Below are 26,223 nucleotides of genomic sequence, written 5' to 3' on the forward strand. Positions count from 1 at the left end.
AAAGATCCCCCCCTTTAAAAGCACAATTGGAGCAAGGTCTTTGTCACCCACACTTGATAATCGGCTGACACACTTCTTTAGAGATAGTAAGAGCTGCCGATGCTGGAGTCTGAGATAACAAGGTGTGGAGCTAGAGGAACACAACAGGCCGGGCAGCATCAGAGGAGCAGGAAGGCTGATGTTTCTGGAGAAGGGTCCAGACTGCTCCTCATCCAGCTGCTGTCTTCATCCAGCTCCACACCTTATTATGACACTCTGTTTGCTTTTGGCCCAAGCACGGCCCTTAGTGAAGCACTTGGGTGATGTACAAACGTGTCTCGTTGTGTGCCTGGAACTGGACTTGAGTAAGAGTCAGGAACATCAGGGTGAAAGGCAACAAAGCCCAGAAGGTGCCTGTACTCACTGCCACTTTCTTCTGGGTCACAGCCACAACCGAATCCTTCCCCCTCACAGTCACTGTTGTAAGGCCACCCTGGTTTATAGCTTTGAATGCATACTCTGAAAGAGCAAAGGAGCAGATTAGCCATTGCAGAAAACCTGTGCAACAGTAACAGAAGTCAGGGATGGATTGGAGAATCCTGCACTGCAGTCATCTATAGATAGTGCCTCATGTAAACATTGACAGCCCGGTTTTTAGACAGCTTTATCCCTGAAGATTTTCTTCAAACAAAACCTCAACCTGAACCAGTGAAAGGTGAATTGTACCATTTATTTTCACGTGTATTCAATATAAAACACAGTAAAAAGCGTGTGTCGTCGCCATTCTCACAACTTTAAAATAAAATTACAAAGAGAGTTAACTCGAAAATAGTCCAACTTTCCCTTCTCCGCTGCTACAGTCCTACCCTGGGCTTCGCCAGCCCACGCCACATTGTAGGATTCCTCTTGTCTTCCGGATTGACGCAATCAGACGCCAGAAAAACCACAAAGGCTGGTGGACAAACTAAAATGGGGCCAGTTTGCGGGAAGAGATCATGCAACGAGGGAGGGGTGAGGCGTTGGAGGGATGGGAAAACAAGAATGACAGAGAATTTTAAAATGAATGCATTGCTTATCTGAGAGCCAAAGCAGGAGTGATGGCTGAATGGAATTAAAACAGGGGCAGCAGAATTTGACAGGAGTCAAATGTAGAGCTAACAAAGGCAAGGATATGGCATTCAACAGCTGAGGGGTTAACGCAGGGCAGATTGGATGGATGTTATGGAGGTGGGAATCTGAAGTCTTAGTGACGGCACTAATATATGATTCAAAGCTCAAGCCAAGGTTAAAAAAGCCACATCTGCCAGGACAGATTGTATTCTTGAAGCGGAATTACGGATGTGCTATTGTATTAGCTGCATTTCAAGAGCTTGAAACACAGGAGCCTGGGAGTCTGAGTACTGCAATTCTTGAATTGAGTCAATCAAAGTTTTCTGATTATGTCTGATATCCTAAATCAGGGCTGTTTTATATTAGAATTGTAAAATCATATAGATTTTTCATAATAACATAAGGAAAATGTCTATTTTAAGTCTTTTTCCTCTGTCTGCTTTATTTATCCACTGTTTATGTAAAACCCAAAATTTAGCTTTGATTTGCATTTTTAGAGGATGTTCCTAGTGTGAGGTCCTAAGCTGCAGTTTACTTAGTTCATGTCTAAATCCAGCACTGCTACAGTGTCAAAATTGTTGAATCCGGGTTTCAATGGTAATATGAAGTGAGCAACAGCCTGACTACACTTTCTGAATACAACTTAACACACTATCATCAACTAACACAGTAATTAACACTGTAGAACTTTTCACTTCTTTCAAATGGGACTAGATTAATTTAGGATGACTGGTCGGTGTGGACAAGTTGGACCAAAGGATCTGTTTCTGTGCTGTACATCTCTGTGACTCTATAATATTCTTACCTGTATTCCCTTGAATTTCTCTTTGTGCATTTCATATTCATTGCACTATGATTCTGTTTTTGTACCTAATCTATTTCAGTACCTAAGATTTGTAACTAGGTGCTTTGGACCTAAGATGGTGCACTGTGCGGTGACATTGTACACTTTTCACTGTAGTCATGTACTTCTGTATTTGGGTACAGGTGACGATAAAACCTAATTCTCATTCTAGTTTCTGAGAATCGCAGAGTTAAGCAAAACTGCATTATTCAATGCACACCTTCCCAATGAAACCCTTGTAAATGTCTGGGTCAGAGATAATGGGAACTGCAGATGCTGGAGAATCCAAGATAACAAAGTGTGTAGCTGGATGAACACAGCAGGACAAGCAGCATCTCAGGAGCACAAAAGTTGATGTTTCGGGCCTAGACCCTTCATCAAAGTAGAGAATGCTCGCACAATGTTAATGAAGAACACACGAGAAAGAATATCTTTTAATGTATCCTACCTTGTATCCAAGATTGCTTATCTAGAGGACAAGTGGTGGAAGGCGGTGGATAGGTTTTAGAAGTGTATGCAGTCTTTATTGAGGCAAGCAACAACCAATACGACTGGAAATGAACAGGAACTCACCCTGAAATACTGCAGCATTGATTGCTCGGAGCTGCTGGCATCAGGTAGGGATAGTGAAAATCCCAAATCAAAACACTTTATTGGAATTGTGGGCATGAAAGGGAAGTAAAAGTGGTTCTGAAGAAGGGTGAAAACAGAAACAAAGAACTGCGACTGCTGGAAATCTGAAACAAAAACAGAAGTTGCTCGCATTACTCAGCAGGTCTAACAGCGTTTGTGGAGAGTTATCATTTCAGGTCCAGTGACCCTTCTTCTGAAGTTAACATTATCTGTGTTTTCTCTCCACAGTTTTTACCAGACCTGCCGAGTCCCTCCAGCAATTTCTGTTTTTGCTTTGGATTTCCAACACCAGCAGATCTTTGTTTGATTTTAAAGTTAAAATGGTGTTCTGGCAGTAACCAAAACTGTGTGAATCTGTGACAAATCCTGAGAAGGATTTGGAACCTTTGATGTAACAACATTGTAGTGGTCTAGTGCATGGGGTTTAGTTTGTTCAGTTGGCAGGAGGCTGGTTTGTGATGCAAAGTGATATGACCAGTTTTCTCAAACTAAACTAGTCCTATTTGTCTGTGTTTGGCCCATATCCTTCTAAATCTTTCCTATTCATGCACCTGTCCAAATGTCTTTTAAATGTTGTAATTGTACCAGCCTCCACCACTTCCTCTGGCAACTCAGTCCACACGTGCACCACCTTCTGTGTGAAAATGTTGCCCTGTCTTTCCTGTCTCACCTTAAACCTATGCCCTCTAGTTTTGGACTCCCCTGCCATGGAGAAGAGACCTTCACTATTCACATTATCAATGCCTCTCATGATTTTATAAACCTCTATAAGGTCACCCCTAAGCTCCAGGGAAAAACAGTCCCAGCCTCTAACTCAAACCCTCCAGTCTCTGTAACATCCTTTTCAATCTTTTTTGCACACTTTCCAGTTTAATAACATCCTTCCCATAGCAGGGCCATCAGAATTGTGTGCAGTAATCCAAATGTGGCTTCACCAATGTCTTGCACGGTCGTAACACGTCAGCATGGACAAGTTGGGCTGAAGGGCTAGTAAGCCATGCTATGCTATATGATTCTATAACAGCTCAATTCCTGTACAGGCTGAGGTTAGTATGAAAAATTCTCCCCAACCTCTTGCTCCATACCCCCTCCCTCTAGGATATGGTGATCCTCAGGTTAAGCTCCCACCTATTCCCAGAGAGAGGAGCCCTCTGGGACTGTGGAGACTGTTCTTTTGTTGGTCACTAACAATGAGGAAGGAAGGTGGGAATGTAATTCTAATTGAGTCAGGCTAGGCTAGACACCTTCGGGAAATTCTTACGTTTTAAGGGAAGTAAATCATCAGAAATTAATAGCTGAGTAACTGCAGAATAATCTTGGTAGAACATTAAAAAATTCCAACTTTACCCAATGTAAAGTATGTGCAGAATGACATAAATGCTGAGGTCTCGAGTAACGCCTGCTCCTTCTTTCCGTTCAGTGTTTAGCAACATGTTTATTTAAGCCAAGAACTCTGTAGATAGTTTGAAAGGGTTAAAAAAAACCTAATAGGATTAACTCAGCCAGTAAAATGAACCTCTCCTGCAAAAGAGAACTTTTAAGTATTTTAAGGGATTTACTTCCAGATGAAGCTTGAAAATCTGAAATAAGCACTGAAGGCAAAATGAATGCGTGTCAATCAAGTGTAGGTTCCGCCGCTCACCCTTGCGCCGATTGGCGAATGGGCAGTGATTGACATGTGGATCTGCCTCTCCATTGGACAGCCCAGCTGTCAGCCTCAGGGATGGCTCTATTGGGAGACCTGGGTGCAGCGAAGGAGCTGGAAGAGCGGCACGTACCTGAATGCAAGACTGTAGAGGGAGGATAGAGGGTGCAAACTACTCACCGACTTGGTAGAGTCTCCCCTCGGGGGAAAAGATGGTGATGTGACGGTCAAAGCCAGCGCTGGAGCCACGGCTCATCCTTAAAGCGAGACCGGCGCAGAAATGGGCGATTTTTCTTACTTTTGGACTTTTACTTTCAATTTCAGAATCAAACACACGCACACAAACCAGGAAACGACTGCTCACAGCTAGCAGGTTTGATTCTGCAGATCAGATTTAGCTCTGGCCCTGGCTGTCATTCCCTTTCACATCATTCTGCAGGAGTTTGCCCACAACTGAATTGCATTTGAATAGCACCCTTGGCAACTGCTGGCCGTCAACCAAGCATCACTTGAAGTATGGTCAATGCTGTAATGCCAACCGATATTGACACAACAAGCTCCCACAAACTTTGCAGATGATGTATTTTCGTTGATGTTGATGGAGAGGTAAATGTTGGCAGGAAGTGGGGGTTTTTGATAATTTAATCGACTGCAGTCGCTGCTCACAATGTGGTCTCCTCTACATTGGAGAAATGAGGTGTAGGCTGGGTGACCACTTCGCAGAACACCTCCGTTCTCTCTGCAAGAAAGACCCTGAGCTTCCAGCTGCCTGCTGCTTCAACACACCGCTGTGTTCCCCAGCCAACATTGTCTGCCTCAGGCTTGCTGCAGTGCTCCAGTGAAGCTCAGTGCAAGCTGATTGAGCAGCACCTCATTTTCCACTTGGGAACCCAGCAACCGTCTGGATTCAATATCGAGTTCAATTACTTTTAGGCTGAAGCTTGACCATGCTCTTACCCCAGCCCCCACACACCAGGCCTTGTTATCACATTGTCTGCTATTACACACATGTTGTTAGTCACTAACAGTCCCCATTAACAGCTATTCACCTCCCAACCAGATCGTTATCCACTCCTTTGCTCAACTGTTGCCTCTCTTTGAGCAGTATCCCCACCTATCATTTATTCCTAAATAAAAACCAAGAGAACTGTGGATGCTGTAAATCAGGAACAAAAACAAAGCTGCTGGAATAGCGCAGCAGATCTGGCAGCAGAAATGAGGAAGGGTCACCGGACCCAAAACGTTGACTCTGTTTTCTCCTCCACAGATGCTGCCAAACCTGCTGAGCTTTTCCAGCAACTTTGTTTTTGTTCATCATTTCCTCCTTACCCCCTTGTCCCACCTTATCTTCTGCACATAAACTGACGTTTTTGTAGCTCCAAGATAACAAGGTGTAGAGCTGGATGAACACAGCAGGCCCAACAGCATTAGAAGAGCAGGAAAGCTGACATTTTAGGCCCGAAACGTCAGCTTTTGTGCTCCTGAGATGCTGCTGGGTCTGCTGTGTTTGTCCAGCCTCACATTTCATTATTTTGGGCCTAGATCCTTCTTCAGAAAAAGGGAGCGAAGATATAGCTTTTCACCCAATTTAAGATATAAGATTAAGGTAAGATATAGCTTTTCCACCCTTTTAAAAGAATTTTCCTAGCTCCCATCAGTTCAGAGGTACAGTCCATGCACCTGATTGTTAACTCTGACTTCTCTCCACAGATGTTGCCAGACCTGCTGAGCTTTTCCAGCAATTTCTGTTTTTATTTCTACATTCGCAGTTCTTTGTGTGTGTAACTCTCTGCTTTTTTTAAACTAGGACTCAATGTTCACCTGAGTGGCTACCTCTGAGAGTACGGCACTCATTCAGTACTCCCATTTCTCTGCTGATGTCCTCCTGTTGCCTGCCCCCATCGCTGTCAGACTGGGGGTCCCCTAAAGATCACACTGGATATATCAATGAAGCAGTTTTTATGACAGACTGGTAGCATCAACTCTTCCCCTCTTAAGGGGCCCTGAGCCATGACCTCTGGATTAAAGCATAAAGAAATATTTAGATGTACACTGGTGATGCTAAGGTATAGAAGGCAACAGGCCAAGTGCTGGAAAATGGGATTAAGATAGTTAAGAATGATGTACACAGCAGGCCAGAGAAACAGTAAAGTTGACATTTCAGATCAGGGCCCTTACTATATCTTAAAATACCTAGGAAGTTGCTTTTGACTAGCACAGACTTAATGGGCTGAAGGGCCTTACTCCGTGCTTCTCTCCCCCTCATTTGAGACACAAAGCTATTAGGATGAATGACCAAAATCTTGGTCCAAAAGGTAGATTTTAAGGAGTGTCTGAAATGAGGGGGAGAGAAGCAAGGATGTTTAGGGAAGGAATTCCAAAGCTCAGAGGCCAGGAAGCAATTGGTCGCAGTGAAGGATGACACAGCAATAAAACCAGGCCCACCCTCCATCCTAATATCTTTCTGTTCATAGAATCACAGAAATCTACAGCATTGAGAAAGGTCATTCGGCCCATTGAGTCTGTGTCATTCAAGGGCAACCTCCTAACTGTTCTAATCCCATTTTCCAGCAGTTGGCCTGTTGCTTTCTGTACTTTGGCATCACAAGTGCACATCTAGATTTTTTTAAACATTATGAGAGTTTATGCCTCCACGACTGGAGGTTTATAAAATCATGAGAGGCATGGATAGGGTGAATGGACAAGGTTTTTTTCCAAGGGTAGGGGAGTCCAAAATTAGAGGGCACAGGTTTAAGGTGAGAGGGGAGAGATTAAAAAGGGACCTAAGGGGCAACTATTTCACACAGAGGGTGGTGTGTATATGGAATGAGCTGCCAGAGAAAGTGGAGGAGGCTGGTATAATTACAACATTTAAAAGGCATCTGGATGGGTACATAAATAGGAAGGGTTTAGAGGGGTATGGGCCAAATACTGACAAATGGGACTAGATTAATTTAGGATATCTGGGCAGCATGGGCGGGTTGGACCGAAGGGCCTGTTTCCATGCTGTCCAGCTCTGTGACCCACTGACACCCTTCTAGGCAGTAAGTTCCAGACTCCCAGCAACCTCTGGCTGAAAAAAAATGCTTTCACACATTCACTCTAAACCTCCTGCCACTTACTGTAAATCTCTGCCCCGAGTCATTGGTCCCTCCTTCAAAGGGTAGTGTTACTTCGGGTCTAACCAGTCTATACTCTTCATAATATTACACATCACAATAATGGCCTCCCTCTAATCTTCGGAAAATATCCCTCATCTGCCCAAACTCTCATTGTAATTAGGACTCTCGAGCCCAGGCAACATCCTGGTAAATCTCCCCTGCACCATCGATAGTGTCATCACATCCCTCCTATAATGTGGACTCTAGAACTGCACAGAATACTCTCGCTGTGACCTAACCAATATTTTGTACAGTTCCAGCATCACCTCCCTGATCTTAAATGCTATGGTTTAGCTAATAAAGGCAAATATTCAGGGAAAACTGTCACAGTTTCTTCAATTTATTCTCAACACTGAAGTTCCCATTTTTGGGACCATTCTGGTAAATCACTTCTCCCCAAGGCTGTCAGAGAAACAGAAAACAGGGCACCTTTCTTTGAGGTTAGGGTTTATTAACTACTCAGTCTTACAGATCCTTTCACATGCCAGTCCTGCACGTTCCCCTTTTATTACTATTTTGATTAAGCCAATTAATGATTAATGGGCACAGTGGCTCAGTCATGAGCACTGCTGCCTCACAGTGCCTGAGACGTGGGTTCAATTCCAGCCTTGGGAGATTGTCTATCTGGAGTTTGTATGTTCTCCCTGTATCTGCATGAGTTTCCTCCTGCAGTCCAAAGATGTGCAGGTTAGGTAGAATTTGCTTTTTGTTCACTTGTGGGCATTGCTGGCTGGGCCAACAATGATCACCCCATCCTTTGTATCCCCTGAGAAGGTGGGGGTGAGCTGCCTTCTTGAACCACTGAAGTCCACCTGCTGTAGGTTGACCCACAATGCCCTTAGGGAGGGAATTCCAAGATTTTGACCCAGCGACACTGAAGAAACGGCGATATATTTCCAAGTCAGTGTGGTGAGGAGCTCAGAGGGGAACTTGCAGGGGGTGGTGTTCCCATGTATCTGCTGCCCTTGTCCTTCTGGATGGAAGTGGTCGCACTCTGCTGTTAGTGAGCGTCAGTGGTGGAGGGAATGGGATGTTTGTGGATGTGGTAGCAATCAAGTGGGGGCTGCTTTGTCCTGGATGGTGGTGAGCTTCTTTAGTGTTGTTGGGGCTGCCCCCATCCAGGGGCAAGTGGGGAGTATTCCATCACACCCCTGACTTGTGCCTTGTAGATGATGGGACGGGTTTTGGGGAGTCAGGAGATGAGTTACTCGCTGCAGTATTCCTATACTCTGACCTGCTGTTGTGGCCACTGTGTTTATGTGGCGAGTCCAGCTCAGTTTCTGGTTAATGGTAACTCCCAGGATATTTATACTGTGGTATTCAGTGATGGTAACAGTCTAGGGATAGTGGTTATATTGTCTCTTGTTGGTGATGGTCTTAGCCTGGATTAGCCATAGTAAATGTGGGGTTACAGGTCTGGGTGGGATGCTCTTTGGACTGTCAATGGGCCTATTGGCCTCTGTCTGCACTGTAGGGATTCTGTGGTTAATACCATAGGTGGTTTGGTGATGGGGAAATAAAACCCCCATCCAGTTGTGTGTAAGAGCCCTTCTGGTATAAAAAAAACACTGCTGTGAGGCAGCAGTGCTCATGACTGAGCCACTGTGCCCATTAATCATTAATTGGCTTAATCAAAATAGTAATAAAAGGAGAACGTGCAGGACTGGCATGTGAAAGGATCTGTAAGACTGAGTAGTTAATAAACCCTAACCTCAAAGAAAGGTGCCTCGTTTTCTGTTTCTCTGACAGCCTTGGGGAGAAGTGATTTACCAGAATGGTCCCAAAAATGGGAACTTCAGTGTTGAGAATAAATTGAAGAAACTGTGACAGTTTTCCCTGAATATTTGCCTTTATTAGCTAAACCATAGCATTTAAGATCAGGGAGGTGATGCTGGAACTGTACAAAATATTGGTTAGGTCACAGCGAGAGTATTCTGTGCAGTTCTAGAGTCCGCATTATAGGAGGGATGTGATGACACTATCAATGGTGCAGGGGAGATTAAAGGCCTGTTGTGGTGCGATGGTGGACATTAGCACTGACCTCGGAGGCCCAGGTCCACTTCCTGAACAAGCTGATTGAAAATATCTTAATCAGGCTAAGTTTGGAAGATTACATACCCATAGACGGGCAGTGTAACAAAAGTCACAATCTCAAAGTGTGGAAGATATCTCTGACTCCAACATCTGCAGTTCCGACTATCCTTGGAATAACTCAGCGTCATTTTAGATGTTCCTTTTAGCCTGTGATGCCCCATTGACTGCAGTGAGCCAGTGGACACTCTATGTTCCCACTCCACGTAAACCTGTGGTGCTTTCCCTGTTTTCGTAACATTCAGAAGTCCTCTTACGCACAATCGAATGCTTTTGTTGCTCTCACCAAATCTCCCGTTTTTTTTTCATCTATTAAGCACCAGTAAATCACCAGTGGTTTCCAATTGATTAATTTACGTGCTTAGCCTGTTCAGGGCAATGAAAATTGTCAAAGGTGCTTTCCCCTTCGTATCTCCCAACCAATGAGTTAATCAATTGACTGCAATCACCTACATAACTGCATAGTATTTTTGTTTAGTCCCCTCTCTTGCCCTTGACTCCCCCTCACATTTTGATGTTTGCAATGACCTTAACAGACTTTGCTTCTACATACTCAATTGGCCACTTGGGTGTTTTCCTGGTGGTAAAGAAACAAAAATGATAAAGTCTATTGGTGTCTTTTTGTTCTGCTTACGGTGTGAAAAATAAATAGATTTATGAAAGAGAAAAAGAAAAGACCCAGATAGGACTCTTGTGGTCAAGATGTGGAGGTGCCGGTGTTGGACTGGGGTGGACAAGGTCAGAGGTCACACAGTAACAGGTTACAGTCCAACCGGTTTATTTGAAATCACAAGCTTTTGGAGCGCTGCTCCTTCATCAGGTGAAGTCAACTATATTCACCTGATGAAGGAGCGCCACTCCAAAATCTTGTGATTTCACATAAATCTGTTGGACTATAACCTGTTATCGTGTGAGTTAAGACTCTTGTGGTACAGAAGTAGTGTCCCTACCCCTGGACTAGGAGGGCAGGGTTCAATCCAAGCTGCTCCAGAGATGTGTAATAATAGCTCTTTAAAAAAATACTGAATAGTGGGGAGAAAAAGGAGGTAAAAATACCATAGTCGGGCTTTTGTATTACAATGTTGGTGACCATCCCTCAGAGCCAAGAGGCCCAGGCTCAAGTCCCACCTATTCAATATATGTTGGAACGTCTTTGAACTGGTTGGTTAGAAAATAGTTATTAACAGCTAATTTTTCCAGTTTAACAGGAAGAAGTAGAAAACTTGTTGATGAAGGTTTTGTATGGTGCAGTGTAAGTTTCACTACCTGTGGGCCTAGAGACCCAGCTTCAAGTCCCACCTGCACTAGAGGTGTGTAATAACATCACTGAGCTGGTTGATTAGAAAAATAAATTGACATTTTTAAAAAATCAGATTTAATCAGCTCAAATTCCTGATTTAGAGGTCAGAAATAAAGGCGAAAAGAAAGGCTAATTTGATGATTCGAAAACCTCTTTTAGACATTTTTAAAACAAAATAGAAAACTTCCCTGGAAATTCCACACTTAGCAATAAGCCATTTGTTAGCTGCATTCTAAAGAATGTAGAATCAGAATGAGGAGTTGCCAGCGTTTTGTAGAACGTGTGGAAACTGCTGGAGAAACTCAGCAGGTCTTAAGAAGGCTTATTGGACACAAAATGTTACCTTGGACATTTCTCCACAAATACTGCCAGACCTGCTGAGTTTCCCCAGCAGTTTCAGCTAATGTTTCAGATTTCCAGCATCCGCAGTTCTTTGTTGAAAGAGTGGTGCAGTGAGGACTCCAGAATATCGACAGCCCATTCCCAGTAATGGTAAACCCATCCAATTACCTGTCCACCAGGCATTGGGCAACACATAATATCCTTAAAGGAATGGAGAGGCTCGATGCTGTCCAATGGCCCCTAACCAGCTAGTCAAACAAGTATCTGGTAAAATTAGGGTGGCATAGTGGCTCAGTGGTTAGCGCTGGAGGCAGTGCCAGGATCCCGGGTTCAATCCCACCCTCAGGTGACTGTCTGTGTGGAGTTTGCACGTTCTCCTCGTGTCTGCGTGGGTTTCCTCTGCGTGCTCTGGTTTCCTCCCACAATCCAAAGGTGTGCAGGTTAGGGTGGATTGGTCTTGGGAAATGCAGGATTATGGGGATAGGGTGGGATGCTTTTCAGAGTTTTTGTGGGCTGAATGGCCTGCTTCTGTACCGTAGGAAAATGGCTCACAAGCACCTGAGACATAGCTCTGCTGGTGAGAAAGGCACTTCCTCCCAGAATTTTTTCCCACACAACCAGGAAACTCTGCAATCCCAGGCATTAAATTGGCTGTGGTAGGGGACAGACTGCAGCTGCACCCCCCTGGGATGGAAAGTTTGGAGAGAGACAGAGAGATATACAGTGTGTTTCTGTTGAGGCTTGTCCCTGGCAGCTCTGTGATGCAGGACTCTGTACTCCATGGTCTGCTCACCAAGACAAATATCAATTGCACCTGGAGGGCTATCAACGTGGCGAATGACGCTGTTTGATCTGCCTAGACTTTGCTGGTTTTCCACAGCAAGGAGTTATCTTCGAAAGAGTGTAACAAACTGGAATATTCCAAGGTCCAGGACTTCATTCTGAAGGAAGAACTAAACTAAAGAACGGAAGGAAGAACTGAAGTCCCAAGGTGTGTAGGTTAGATGGATTGGCCATGCTAAATTGCCAACAATGGTTCTGTCTAGTTGGATTACCCATGGGAAATGCAGGGTTACAGGAATAAGTTGCGGAGGGGGGGGGGGTGGGTGGTGGATCTGGGTGGGATGCTCATTGGAGGGTCAGTGTGGACTCAGTGGGCCAAATGGCCTGCTTCCACACTGTAGACCATACAGTCATGGGCAGAGCAGTTGCCGTACCAAGCTGGGAAACATCCGGATAGAATGCTTTCTGTGGTGCATCAATAAAAATTGGTAAGAGGCTTTATGGACATGGCTGAATTTCCTTAGCCTCCTGAGGAAGTAGAGGCGTTGCTGTACTTTCTTAACCATCATGTCAAGATGGGTGGACCAGGACAGAATATTGTTGATTGTCACTCCTAGCCACTTGATGCTTTCAACTGTCTCTCTCTCAGTGCCATTGATGTAGACAGGGGCGTGCCATTCACCTTGCTTTCTGAAGTTAGCGACCAGCTCTTTCGCTTTGTCGATGTTGAGGGAGAGATTGTTATCATGACACCAGACCACCAAGCACTCTATCTCTTTCCTGTATTCTGCCTCATTACTGACAGCCTACAATGATGGTTGTTGCCTCTAGTCAGCATGGTTGAGCCACATTATGAGCTTGAGTGGTTATTTATATCAGATCAGACCTCTCTCATGAGAGAGAGAGGTAACAGATGGTAGGTTAACTTTGAGTGTCACCGTGCCTCAGTTTGGGGGAAGGTTCAGAGGGAGAGAGTCCATCCTGGTACTCTGGCCAAATAGCTCACTGAGTGTGGAGGATACTGACACTAGAGTAGGAATCCAGAGGCTCAGGGAAATGCTGCAAGGTCACTGTAGAAGTTTATAAAATCATGCTGGGCATGGATAGGATGAATTGCCAAAGTTTTTTTCCCAGGGTAGGGGAGTCCAAAACTACAGGGGCATAGGTTTAAGGTGAGAGGGGAAAGATTTAAAAGGGGCCTAAGGGACAACTTTTTCACACAGGGGTTGGTGAATGTATGGAACAAGCTGCCAGAGGAAGTGGTGGGGGCTGGTACAATTACAACATTTAAAAGGCATCTGGCTGGGTGTATGAATAGGAAGGGTTTGGAGGGATATGGGCCAAATGTTGACAAATGGCACCAGATTAATTTAGGATATCTGGTTGGCATGGATGAGTTGGACCAAAGGGTCTGTTTCCATGCTGTACCCCTCTATGACTCTATGACACAGTAACTGGTGGAATTTAAGTTGTCATTAAAATGTGGAACATGAAGTTAGTGAAGAAGATGTCGTTTTTTTTTCAGACCCACAGCTGTGTGGTTGATAATATACTGGAATTGTGCCTCTAAAATGACCCCAGGAGGCCACTCAATTCAAGGACAATTAGGGATGGGGATCAAATGCTGGATCTGCCAGTGACACTCACATCCCTGGAGACAACTTTTAATAAATTGCACCAGGGCTGATTGACTACACGTTACATCACACGTCACTCTCGCCCAGAGCCCACACACCCACAGTTTCCCTGAGCAGCAAACTGGGAGTGGGGGGTTGGGGGTGGCTTGGTGCCAGAATAATTTTCCATTCACCCCAACCCCCCAATCTTCTTCACTGTGCCTATGCAGAGGGACTGAAGGCACCCTATTTTGTTATGTACTCCATTGCCCATGGGCATGTTGGCAATGATTTTATAAGACTGGTGCACTTAGCAAGTTGAGACACTGAGGTTTTCTTTCGAGGGTGGGTGCACGGGGTTACTGCCTGTGGTTTTCAATGCTGTCGCTAGGCAACCGAAGCACAGACAGTGCCACCCAAAGCTGAGTTGTTTTGTGTTTTTATTGTGTGTAACTTTGCGTGATGCACAGTACAGTTCTAGCCTGAGGCATGTTAATTGGTTAACTACATGTTTCACACCCGTTGCCATGCCACATACCAAACTTCACAACTGCAGGGTTCAAGAGGAGACACGGGACCCAGGCGGCACAATGCCCTGGCCTTAGAGTGGGTGTGTTCAACTGCACCACAAATAAGAGAGACGGAATGGGGCACTTGCTTTGATCAGTCACAGCACAGAGTATAAGAGCAAAGAGGTAATGTACAGAGTGTGGGTCGGGCCACAACTGGAGTACTGCGTGCAGTTCTGGTCACCTCACTAAAGGAAGGGCATGACAGCAGTGGAGGGTTTACCGAGGAGGTTCACCAGGACGTTGCCTGGGATGGGGAAAGTGGGCTATAAGGAGGAAGTCACAGTACACCAGGTTATAGTCCAACAGTTTATTTGAAATCACAAGCTTTCCTTCATCATCCGATTACATATGGGCAATAAACGCTGGCCTAGCCAATGATGCCCTCATCTTGTGAATGAATAAACAAGTGTGTATACAATCAGTAGAATGGGTGGAGCTAATTTAACATGAATATTAACCCTCTCAGAACCATTACATGATACAAACTCCCTTTTTCCCTTGATTCCCTGATTCAGTGATGCCCCCCTCTGTTACAAAGACAATTCCAAAGACTTGAGGAAAGAAAATCTCACCGCCAACTTAAATGGGTGACCTTTTATTTTTAAACTGTGTCCTTTATTTCTGGTCTCTCACACAAGGGAAAACAATCATCCTGTCTAGGGATAACAAGGTGTAGAGCTGGATGAACACAGCAGGCCAAGCAGCATCAGAGAAGCAGGAAAGCTGATGTTTTGGGTCTGCACCCTTCTTCAGAATCATTCCGTCAAGTCTCCTTTGGAATTCGCTCGTTCCATTAAGATTACTTTTCATTCTTCCAACCTCCCAATAGATACAGTCCCAGCTGATCCAATCTTTCCTCCTAAGGTAATGATGCCATCCCAGGCAGTGGTGGAGTAATTGAGAGGCTGATAGGTGTGAGAGTGGTTTTGGGCCTCCTCGGTGCCATAGGGAGGGAGTGTGCTACACTGAGGCCCAGTCACAGGTGGGTGTAAAAGATCCCATGCCCACTGCTCCAGACAATAAGTCCTTTTCAATGTCCTGGCCAAGGCTTATCCCTTCGTGTTCAAATAAATGATTATTAAACTGGTGGGAGCTTTCTGTATGCTAACTGGCTGCTGTATTTTCCTCCATAATTACAATGGCTTACACTACTTCATTCATTGTAAAGTATTTTGCAATGTCCTGAGGACATTTCTGGTGATATGTAAATACAAAGCCTTCTGCATGGAGGTGAAGTGTTGGGAAAGGATTAATCATTGAGACAGGGAGAAAGGGGAGAGTCCATACCTTTACCAACAGGAATTATAATTATAGCTATCATTTAACTATATTCAATTATGAGTATCATTCAGAGCAGGCCAATGCTTGGTGGAGAAGAAAGAGTCTTTTTATTAATGATTAGATAGAGGGTGTCACTGGCTGAGTCAGCATTTAATACCCCATTGGTAATTCCCCCTGAGAAAGTGGTGGTGAGCTGCCTTCCTAAACCACCGCAGTCCTTAAGGTGTAGGGACACGCCCACAGTGTTGTAGGGAGGGGATTCCAGGATTTTGACCTAGTGATCCTGAAGGAATGACGACTTATTTCCAAATCAGGATGGTGAATGGCTTGGAGGGGAACATGTAGGGGGGTGGTGCACCTGCTGCCCTTATCCTTCCAGATGGAAGTGGTGTGTTAGTTTGGAACGTGGTGTCAAAGGAGCCTTGAGGAGTTGCTGCAGTGTATCTTGTAGACGGTAGACACTGCTGCTACTGAGCATCAACAGTGGAGAGAGGGATTGGATGTTGAGGGATGGTGGACAGGGTCCTGATTGAGTGGGTGGCTTCACCCTGGGTGATATCGATCTTCTTGATTGTTGTCAGATATCTCCCCCATCTCTGTGTGAAGTTTGAACATTCTCCCTCCATGTCTGTGTGGGTTTCCTCCAGGTGCTCCAGTTTCCTCCTACAGACCAAAGGTGTGCAGGGTAGGTGGATTGGCCGTAGGAAATTGCCCGTAGTGTCCAGGATGTGGAGGATAAGTGGGTTATCCATGGGAAATGCAGGGTTACAGGGATAGGGTAGGGATGTGAGTCTGGGTGGGAAGCTTTCTGGAGGGGTGGTGCAGACTAGATGGACCTAATGGCCCACTTCCACACTGTAGGCATTTTATGATTCTTTTAAACAACTTGAAAACAGTCACAGCTCTCCAACCAGGCAACTGAGAAAACACATGGACCAGCCTCCAGGCATATTTATCTTGATGGCATTTTGATTAATAGCATTATAACTGTTTAGGACAGGGTGGGGTTTGTTTTTTTTTGAAACGGTTACCTCTTTGTTTGCGAACAGTCCTGCTGTCTCTAATTCCTGTAAGATCCAATGTATTGTTAGATTTACTTGGCATAATTCCCAGCTGGAATTTCCCTCTTCTCATAACTGACAAGGAAATAAAAAACTGGCAGTACAGGTGTATCCAGTGATGATCCAATCACGTGGGTTCATCCTGTGTATTTTCATAAATGGTTTGGCAGAAATATGTTAGTGTCAGTTAACCTCTTAGTTTAATCTTCCTCTCCCAAATTTGTCCTATCCTTTGTCTTGGGATGGAAATGGGGACAGTGTAGGAAAGGATAGCTATGGGGTCATCATCGGCACTCTGCCAATTTGCACGTGGTGAAATATTACAATCATAGAATCCCTACAGTGTTGAATAAGGCCATTTGGCCCATCAAATCCACACCCACCCTCCGAACAGCATCCCCCCCAGACCCACCACATCCCTGTAACCCTGCATTCCCCGTGGCTAATCCACCTAATGTACACATTTCAGGACACTATGGGCAGTTTAGCACGGCCATCCACCCTAACCTGTACATCTTTGGACAGTGGGAGGGAACTGGAGCACCTGGAAGAAACCCATGCAGACACGGGGAGAATGTGCAAACTCCACACAGACAGTCGCTCAAGGGTGGAATCGAACCTAAGTCCCCTGGTGCAGTGAGGCAGTGGCACTAATTACTGAAACACTGTGCCACCCTTGGTTTTCTGGGTTCCAAGCTTAGATCACTAGAATGGGATTTGAACCCACAAGCATATGGCTCAGAGGTAAGGATCTTACCAAGACTTAATTCTGTGTGCCCCTGATATCCTGAAATCCCTTTGAAAGAGTTACATTTTATGTGAGCACTTTGACTAATCAAAGAAGCACTTACGAAACATAGTCACAGTCATAATTCAGGAAACACAGCAACCAATTTCTGCACAGCGTCCTCTCACAAACAGTAATGTGGTAAATTGAAGAAATATCGTGTCCTTTTTTCGTGATGTTCGTTGCGAGATAAGTATTTGTCAGTGTTATAGACAAGACTAGACGCCCTAAAAATATTTTAAGAAGGTAGCCTAGGCTCTAACATTTCTTATTTTAGAAGCAAATATAAGGTGTCTGTTCCAGATGCAATGCGACTGGTCAAACTGCTTGACGTTAAGCAAAGCTTAAGCTTTAAGCAATTTATTTAAACACTGTTGTTAAAATGCAACCAAAGTAAGAGAAATTTAGAATAACTTAACTCTATTGGAAAACTTTAACAGAATAATAGATACAATAACAATTAATAATTAACTATTGCAACATAGTGACATCCCATAAACACACCCCTTGGCAACAAAAAGGAAAATTCAGACAGAGATCCTCACATGCAGTTCTCCAATCCAGAAAGGTGAAACATGAAGAGAGTGTACCAAGCAGGAAACATTCACTGAAGTTTCCAACTTTGTTGAGCCCCCATGGCATCTGATGCTACTGGAAAAACCGTAATCCAGAAATCTGGATCCGTGGGAGCTGGCCACACCCATTCATTGAAAAGACCCAAGGCCTCCCAAGCTGTTTGCTCATGTGGTCTGCACTAACCAGCTCAAAACCTCTGCCTTACAATCTCTCTTCACAAAAAAAAGGACAAAATAACCTTTTGAAGTGATAACATCTGGTACCGAGGAGAATATCCCTGTTTTCCTTCAAACTTTAGAAATTATAATATTTAGCATTTTGAAATACATAACATGACAAAACAGAGACAGCACGACTTCACAAAGGGGAAATCACGCCTGACAAATTTACTAGAATTCTTTGAGGAGGAAACAAGCAGGATAGAAAAAGGGGGAACAGTGGATATAATATATTTGATTTTCAGAAGGAGTTTGATAAGGTACCATACAGTAGGTCACTTAATAAGAGCCCATGGTGTTGCAGATCGTGTATTGGCATGTAAAGAGGATTAGTTAACTAGTAGAAAACTGAGAGTTAGAAAAGAGAGGCCTTTTTAGGATATAACAAGGTGTACAGCTAGTTGAACACAGCAGGCCAAGCAGCATCAGAGGAGCAGGAAAGCTGAAGTTTCAGGTCTAGACCCTTCTTCAGAAAAGAATGGCAACTTTTTAGGATGGCAACTTGAAACTAGTGGAGTGCCACAGGGATCAGTGCTAGGGCCACAAATATTTACATTAAATATTAGCGACTTGCATGAGGAAAGTAGTGTACTATAGCCAGGGAAACATAAAAATTGGTGGCAAATCAGGGTGATACAAAGAGTCTGCAGAGGGATATCGATAGATATAGGAATGGGCAAAAACTTGGCAGATGCGACTATAATACAACAAAACATAAGGTCAGCAGAAAGAGCAGAGGAGCTGAATATTATTTAAATGGGGAAAGACTGGAAAACTTTGGGATGGGGACTTTGGAGTCCTCGTACACGAATCACCCAAATTTGGCAGGTAATAGAGGAGGAAAAGGGGATTTTGGGTTTGAGTTCAGAGGGAATGGAGTATAAAAGTAGGGAAAGTTTACAAAAATGAAATAAGGCACTAGTTTGCCCACAGCTGGGATACTGTGAACAGTTTTGGGCTCCTTACCTAAGGAAATATATACTGACATTGGAGGCAGTCCAAAGAAGGTTCACTAGGCTGATACCATGATGTGGAGGTGCTGGTGTTGGATTGGGGTGGACGAGGTCAAAAGTGTCATGACACTGGGTTATAGTCCAATAGGTTTATTTGAAACCACAAGCTTTCAGAGGACCTGACGAAGGAGCAGTGCTTCAAAGCTTGTGATTTCAAATAATCCTATTGGACTATAACTTGATGTCTTGTGACTTCTGATGTAGGCTGATACCACATATGGAAGAGACCATCTTATAAGGAGAGGTTGAATAGCTAGAACCTGAACCCATTGGAATTTAGAAGGATGAGAAGTAACCTTATTAAAACAAACAAGATTCTTAGGGGGCTTGTCAGTATAGATGCAGAGATGTTGTTTCCTCTTGTGGGAGAGTCTAGGACCAGAGCGCATCATCTCACAATAAGGAGTTGCACATTTAAGACAGAGATGGGGAGGAATTTCTTTTCTCAGAGGAGAGTGAATCTGTAGAATTCTTTGTTGCAGAGAGCTGTTGAGTTATTCAAGGCCAAGGTAGATTTTTAATCAGGAAGGGAAATTGAGGATAATGGGGGAAAGGTGCAGTGGAGTTGATTATCTGATCAGCCACAATCTCTTTGTATAGCAGAGCAGATTTGATGGGCTGAATGGCTTACTTTTGCTGCTACATCTTGTGATCCTGTAGTCTTACAAGAGTGGCCATCGGATCCTTAACAGAAGAGATAGAGCCCCCAGTTAATTTAAACATGAATGCTGTGCCTGGAGCTGATCAGAATGTAAGAATTCTGCAGCAAATAATGCATTTAATTCAATAAGGCCATTGACAAAGCACAAGTCAGGAGTGGGATGGAATACGCCCCAATTGCCTGGCTTGGTGCAGCACCAACAACACTCAATAAGCCTGACACAATCCAGGACAAAACAGACCTTCCTGACTGGCACCCCACCTTCAACATTAACTCCTTCAGCCATCGAGGCACTGAAGCAGTAGTGTGTATCTTCTCCAAGACATAACCACTTCCAGCTGGAAGGGCAAGGCCAGCAATTACATGGGAACGTAATGTATATTTGAATTTTTTTACCTGACTGTAATATCAATCCTTTAATGACATCTTATTTCTAACTTATTTTTTAAACTCTGTAAAGTAATGCAACCACTTTTGTCTTTCTTTTATATCCAAGATTGGTAACTAAGATGGCACCATTAAGAGGTACGCATTGTAAAAGCTTTTCATTGTATTTCTACAATGGTGTACACATGGCAATAAAGGATATTCTATTATATTCTATTCACCCCCTTGCAAGTTCCCCTCCAAAACCATCACCATCCTGACTTGGAAATATATTGTCATTCCTTCAGTGTCACTGGGTCAAAATCATGGGAACACCATCCCTAATAGCACTGTGGGCGTCCCACATCACTCGGACTGTAGCGGTTCAAGAGGGCAGCCTTAATACCACTTTCTCCAGGGCATTTAGAGATGGGAAACAAATGCTGCTCTTGTTTGCGATGCCCATATCTCATGGAAGAATATACAGTCTGAAAGACCATATCTCAGATAATGTAGCACTGACCCAATGTGTCTCTGGATATTGTACACCACAAATGGGACTTAAGCCCCATTTAGGGTTCAGATTCCACCACAGTAGATGATGGAATTTGAATTCAATAAAAATCTGCGAAAAAGGTCCAATGATGTCCATGAATCCATTGCTAATTGTTGGAAAAACCCATCTGGTTCACTAATATCCTTTAGGGAAGGAAGCTGCCATCCTTACCTGGTCTGGCCTACTTGTGACTCCAGACCCACAGCGAGGTGGCTGACTCTTAAATGCCCTTTTGGAAATTAGGGAGGGGCAATGAATGCCAGCCTAGTCAATGATACACTCATCATGTGAATGAATTTTAAAAAAAACCTTTGGCCTGTCTGGTTTGGCCATGAGAGAACAATGTGCTGAAGCACACTAACAAATTATAATCAGTTTATGGGAAAATCTGCTGGGAACGTCAGTACTTAATCTGTTGAAGGGGATTTCCATTCTGGGAAAAAGGAAGCCACGTTAGGATTTTCCGTGTGCGGGTAAAAATCAAGAAGCTAGCATCTGGAATTTTTTTTGGGATGCAAGGAAATAACAAGTGATGGGAAAGCAATGAGGAATCCCAAAGCTTGGCCACTCAGAGGGAATGAGATAGCAAGAACTGCGGATGCTGGAGTCAGAGATAGCAAAATGTGGAGCTGGAGTAACACAGCAGGCCAGGCAGCAGCAGAGGAGCAGGAAAGCTGACATTTCGGCTCGGGACCCATCTTAATGTTCATTTGTACACCAAAATAAAACTTCACTTTTAAAATTGGCATCCAATTGCTTTTAAATTAAAATCATTGGCTAGGCCAACATTTATTGCCTCTCCCTAACAGCCAGGTGGCAGTTAAGAGTCAGCCATATTGCAGTGAGATTGGAGTCACATGTAGGCCAGACCACGTAAGGATGGTAGATATTTCCTTCCTCAATGAACTAGATGGGTTTTCCCCAACAATGGTTCCATAGTCATCATTAGACTCAATTCCAAATTCCACCATTTGCTACAGTAGGATTTGAACCAGGGTCACAGAACATTACCAAAAACAGAAATTTCTGGAGAAACTCAACAGGTCTATGGAGAGAAAGCAGTCAACGGTTTTAGTCCAGCGACCCTTCTTCAGAACCGATTCAGCATATTACCTGTGTTTCTAGATTATTTGTCTCACACCTACCAAACCCATAACTACTTCTATCTTGACAGATAAGGACAGCGGGTACATGGAAATACCACCATCTGCAAGTGCGCTCCAAGCCATTCACCATCCTGACTTGGAAATATATCACTTCTCCTTCAGTGTCATGGGGTCAAAATCTTGGAATTTTTTTCTCTCTGGGTCAACCTACAGCACATGGACTGCAGTGGTTCAAGAAGGAAGCTCACCACCACCTTCTCAAGGGGGCAACTAGGGATGGGCAATAAATACTAGCTCAGGTGAAAGAGCCTGATGAACGGGCAGGTCTCTGGAGGCTTGTGATTTCAAATAAACCTGTTGAACTACAACCCGGTGTTGGGGGAAACTAGGACCGGGGGCATAGCCTCATAATAAGGGGGAGCAGATTTAGGACTGAGTTGAGAGGAACTTCTTCAGCCAAAGGGTTGTGAATCTGTGGAATTCCCTGCCAGTGAAGCAGTTGAGGCTTCCTCGTTGCATGTTTTTAAGGCAAAGATAGACTTTTGAACAGTAAAGGAATTAAGGGTTATAGTGAGCGGGCAGGTAAGTGGAGCTGAGTTCACAGAAAGATAAGCCACGATTGTATTGAATTTCTTATGTTCTTAACTTGAACCAACAAAAGCTGTTGAACCCAGTGGGATTGATGTGCTTTTATTATCTAACTCCCACTCTTAGTTTCTCATTGACCTCTGAATGTAAACTGAACTTTCAGATTTCTGTATATTTTTATTTATTCAGTGCCTACTCCCGATACGATGGTGACCATAATGTAAGATTTAGTGGGATTGGTCGATGAAGGAATGTTGGTGGGAAGGGGCACCGGGAGACTATGATGACACCGTGGGATATTCCCAGTCCATATGCATGAGTCGACAATGTAGGGGTTTAACCCTTGATAAACCCCTTGGTGCCATGATGCAGTTATTTTATGAAGAAAAGCCCCTTAATTCAAAAAATGTCAGAGAGAAGTTCACTGAAGGAGCAAAGATGTCAGGCTCATGTGCATGTGGGAGGGGTGATTCTCTGTCTCCTGGGGCTGTTTGAAGTGACAAAGTGATTCAGCTTGGGGCTGTAAAGCCCCTTTCACCTCAAATCAGCGAGGATTCCCCTTCCAGTGCAGAAACATTTCCCACCATGAATTTCCATCCGTAAATCCGCAGACTCACACAGGCAGACACCCTCAGACATGGACATTAACTCTCTCTCTCTCTCTCACACACACACACACACACACACACATATTATCCCTCATACACAGACACTAACTCACATACACATCTGCACATACAGACAGTGACATACACAGACTGTCATGCATATACTCACAAACATGCACCCATGGACAGTCACTCTCACACACAGAAACTAACTCACACATACAGTCACACACACACATCCACAGACATGGACATTAACTCTCATACAAATACTAACTGTCACACACAGACCCTCATGCACACAAACAGGCATTAAATCAAACACAGACAGACTGTCGATTACAGACATTGAGTCACATACACAGACACATTCTCACACACACACATTCTCAAACACATGCTCTCACATACTCAGACTCACACAAGTAACATTCTTTCATACTTGCACACAGTCACACACACATGCATGCACACGTACCCCCACACATGCAAACACAGACACATACATGTGAAACCATGATGTTATTTGTTATAGGGATACTTTACTAGTATAGAATGGAAGGACATTCATTGTAGTTTAGGGACTTGTGCTCTAATCCAGAGTCAAAGGTTATAGGTCACATTCGATTGTTGGGAAAATCCTTTCTGGTTCACTAATGTCCTTTAGAGAAGGAAACTGCCATCCTTACATGGTCTGGCCTACAAGTGACTCCAGACCCACAGCAATGTGGTTGACTCTTAACTGCCCTCTGGGCAATTAGGGATGGGCAATAAATGCTGCTTAGCTAGTGATGCCCTCATCCCGTGAATGAATTAAAAAAATGTCCCACTCCAGAGACTTTAGTGCCTAAATGCAGGCGAACAGTCTCACTGCTGGAAAGAAGGAAGTGTTGTACTGTCAGAATTGCTCTCCTCCTCTGAGATGCTAAAACTTGTCTGTCTTCTCAGATGGATGTAAAAGATCTCATGGCCATTGTTTAGAAGAATAGCAGAAGAGTTTTCCCTGAAGTTCTGGAGTCAAAATTCACCCCTCAACTAACACGTAAAAACAGTGATTATTTTAGTGAGTGCTAGTCCTGGGACCTTGCTATGTTTCCTACATTACAGTGGTGATTATATTTCAAAAGGGACTTCACAGTCTGTAAAGCAGTTTGGCATGGGCCAAGGTACTATCCAAATGCATGTCTTTCATTTGGGGCAATCTCCCACCCAGAGAACTTTCTTGTAAGTGGCCCCCTGCTGCAGCTGTTTCAATGACAGATTGAAAGCAGGGTACCAGAATTGTAAACATCATCAGGACCAATGCAAGAATGCCAAATTTCATATAAACACAACAATTTGTACCACACAGGATGGTGATTGGTTGGCAGGTCAATTTAGCTTCTCAATACTCTGCTCTTTTTTCAATAGTCTTTTCTGGGATATGGGCAACACTGGCTGGGCCAGCATTTATTGCCCGTCATTTGTTGCCCTTGAGAAGGTGGTGGTGAGCTGCCTTCTTGAACTGCTGCAGTTCACTTGCTGTGGGTTGCTCCACAATGTCCTTAGGGAAGGGATTCCAGGATTTTTACCAGCGACACTGAAGGAACAGCAATATATTTCTAAGTTAGGATGGTGAGAGGCTTGGGGGAGAACTTGAAGGTGGTGGTGTTCCAATATATCTGCTACCCTTGTGTTTCCAGTTTGGATGTGATCATGGGTTAGAAGGTCTGAGGATCTTTGGTGAATTTCTGCAGTGCATCTTGTAGGTAGTACACACTGCTGCTACTAAGTGTTGGTGTTGGAATGATTGGATGCTTGATCACAGAATGGTAGATTCCCTACAGTGTAGAAGCAGGCCATTCAGCTCATGGATTATGGATGTGGTGCCAATCAAGCTGGTTGCTTTGTTCTGGATGGTGTTGAGCTTCTAGAGTGTTGTTAGAGCTGCAATCATCCAGGGCAAGTGGGGAGTATTCCATCAGTCTCCTGACTTGTGCCTTGTAATGATGGACAGGCTTTGGATGTTGTGATTACTTGCAATTTGGCATTCTTGCCTTGGTCCAGATGACAGAAAGCTTCAGCCACACGTCAGTCTGATAGCTGTGGAATGATGGTATTGATACCAACTTGCATGAATGGATTTCCCTCTGCTCAGCTCCTAATGTCAACTGATCTCAGCCCAGGGGAAAGGGTTGAAGTGGCTCAATATTCCCATGTCTGATCTCAGTTAAAACTTGAATTTCAGCTGCCTGCTTGGAGGAATATAGAAGATGTCCTTGGTTGTTATTTCAGAGAAAAACAGGGTAGTCCTCCCTGGTACCCTTTATTCCTCAATAAAAATGAGATTATTGACTTATGATCACATTGTGGGGGCTTGCTATTTGCATGGTCATGGCTACTTTTCTTTCATTCACGCGGTGGCCACACATCAAAATCTCTTAACCCATTATATGGCCAGTTGTTATGAAAGGTGCTATATAAATCCACATTGTTAATCTTTGCTCCTCTCTTTGAGAGGAATGAAAGGGCTGTGATGACACTGTGGCTTTAAGAGGTTATTTTTGTCCTGTTTGTTGGTAAAGAAAGGTTTTAAGACGCAATTGTCAAGATGTCTATTGAAAACTTGCAAAGTAAAGAGCATGTGAGGCTTTGGAGCTTTTTTTTTAAAGTTAGAACAATAGAAACAGCCTGGATGGGTGTGGTCAACCTTCCATAGAACCAGCGCTTCTAGCTTCTTAATTTTTCAATAACAGTTGTAGCTGGGGTCTTGAAGAGTGGAAACTGTATTTTTTTGCCCACTCTCAGGTACAGCTAAAAGCTGGGTGTTCTCTTCCTGCTACTGGAGTTGCATGTGAGATAATCTGATTCTCTGAATTTGCCTTTCCCAAGCACATGTTTATTGGATGTTACTACATTTGAACAGTTACTGTTTAGTAGTTAACTAATCTCTTATTCTGTTTATTTTTCCAATTGAGTTTTGGCTAAGCCAATTAATTTCTTTATTCTTTCCTCTGTTGTATTTTAACTAGCGTGTATGAATAAATTGTGCTTTGCTTCAAGCCTGGTAGCTTGACCGATTGAATTGAATCTGGAACACAGCGCCTTACGTTTACCTTTAAAATAAGAAAAAGTTAGGGTCTAGGCTATCTTCTTAACATATTTTGAGGGGGTCTGGTCTGGTCCATAACAGGGATCAGAAGGTGATTAACAGTGTGACAAGTGGTTACATCATCATCTTTACACTAGTGCTGTAGCATTGTTCTACCTACACGAGTTGGGGTGAGAGGGGAATAGTGTAAGATTATTTTGGGATTCTGTAACCAATGGAATAAGAGGGCTGGTGT

General features: G+C 43.9%; 1 protein-coding gene across 4 annotated transcripts in view; it reads right to left on the reverse strand.

Moving 5' to 3' along the window:
* Window positions 1-26,223, reverse strand: part of LOC125447654 (proteasome subunit alpha type-6-like) — a 70,981-nt gene that overhangs the window by 18,120 nt on the left and 26,638 nt on the right. The window contains exons 1-2 of one of the 4 annotated variants that reach the window (XM_048522257.2): window positions 4,392-4,741; window positions 404-498 (exon numbers count right to left, since the gene is read on the reverse strand). The exons of 1 other annotated variant lie outside the window; for it this stretch is intronic. In XM_048522257.2, the coding sequence (XP_048378214.1) occupies window positions 404-498; window positions 4,392-4,467 (171 nt within the window). In that variant the 5' untranslated portion in view covers window positions 4,468-4,741. Of the gene's footprint in view, window positions 1-403; window positions 499-4,391; window positions 4,742-26,223 lie in introns of those variants that run through there. 2 more of the 4 variants (XM_048522258.2, XM_059641035.1) reach the window with 2 other exon arrangements.

Source organism: Stegostoma tigrinum, chromosome 39 (assembly GCF_030684315.1).
Source record: "Stegostoma tigrinum isolate sSteTig4 chromosome 39, sSteTig4.hap1, whole genome shotgun sequence".
Lineage (NCBI taxonomy): Eukaryota > Metazoa > Chordata > Chondrichthyes > Orectolobiformes > Stegostomatidae > Stegostoma > Stegostoma tigrinum.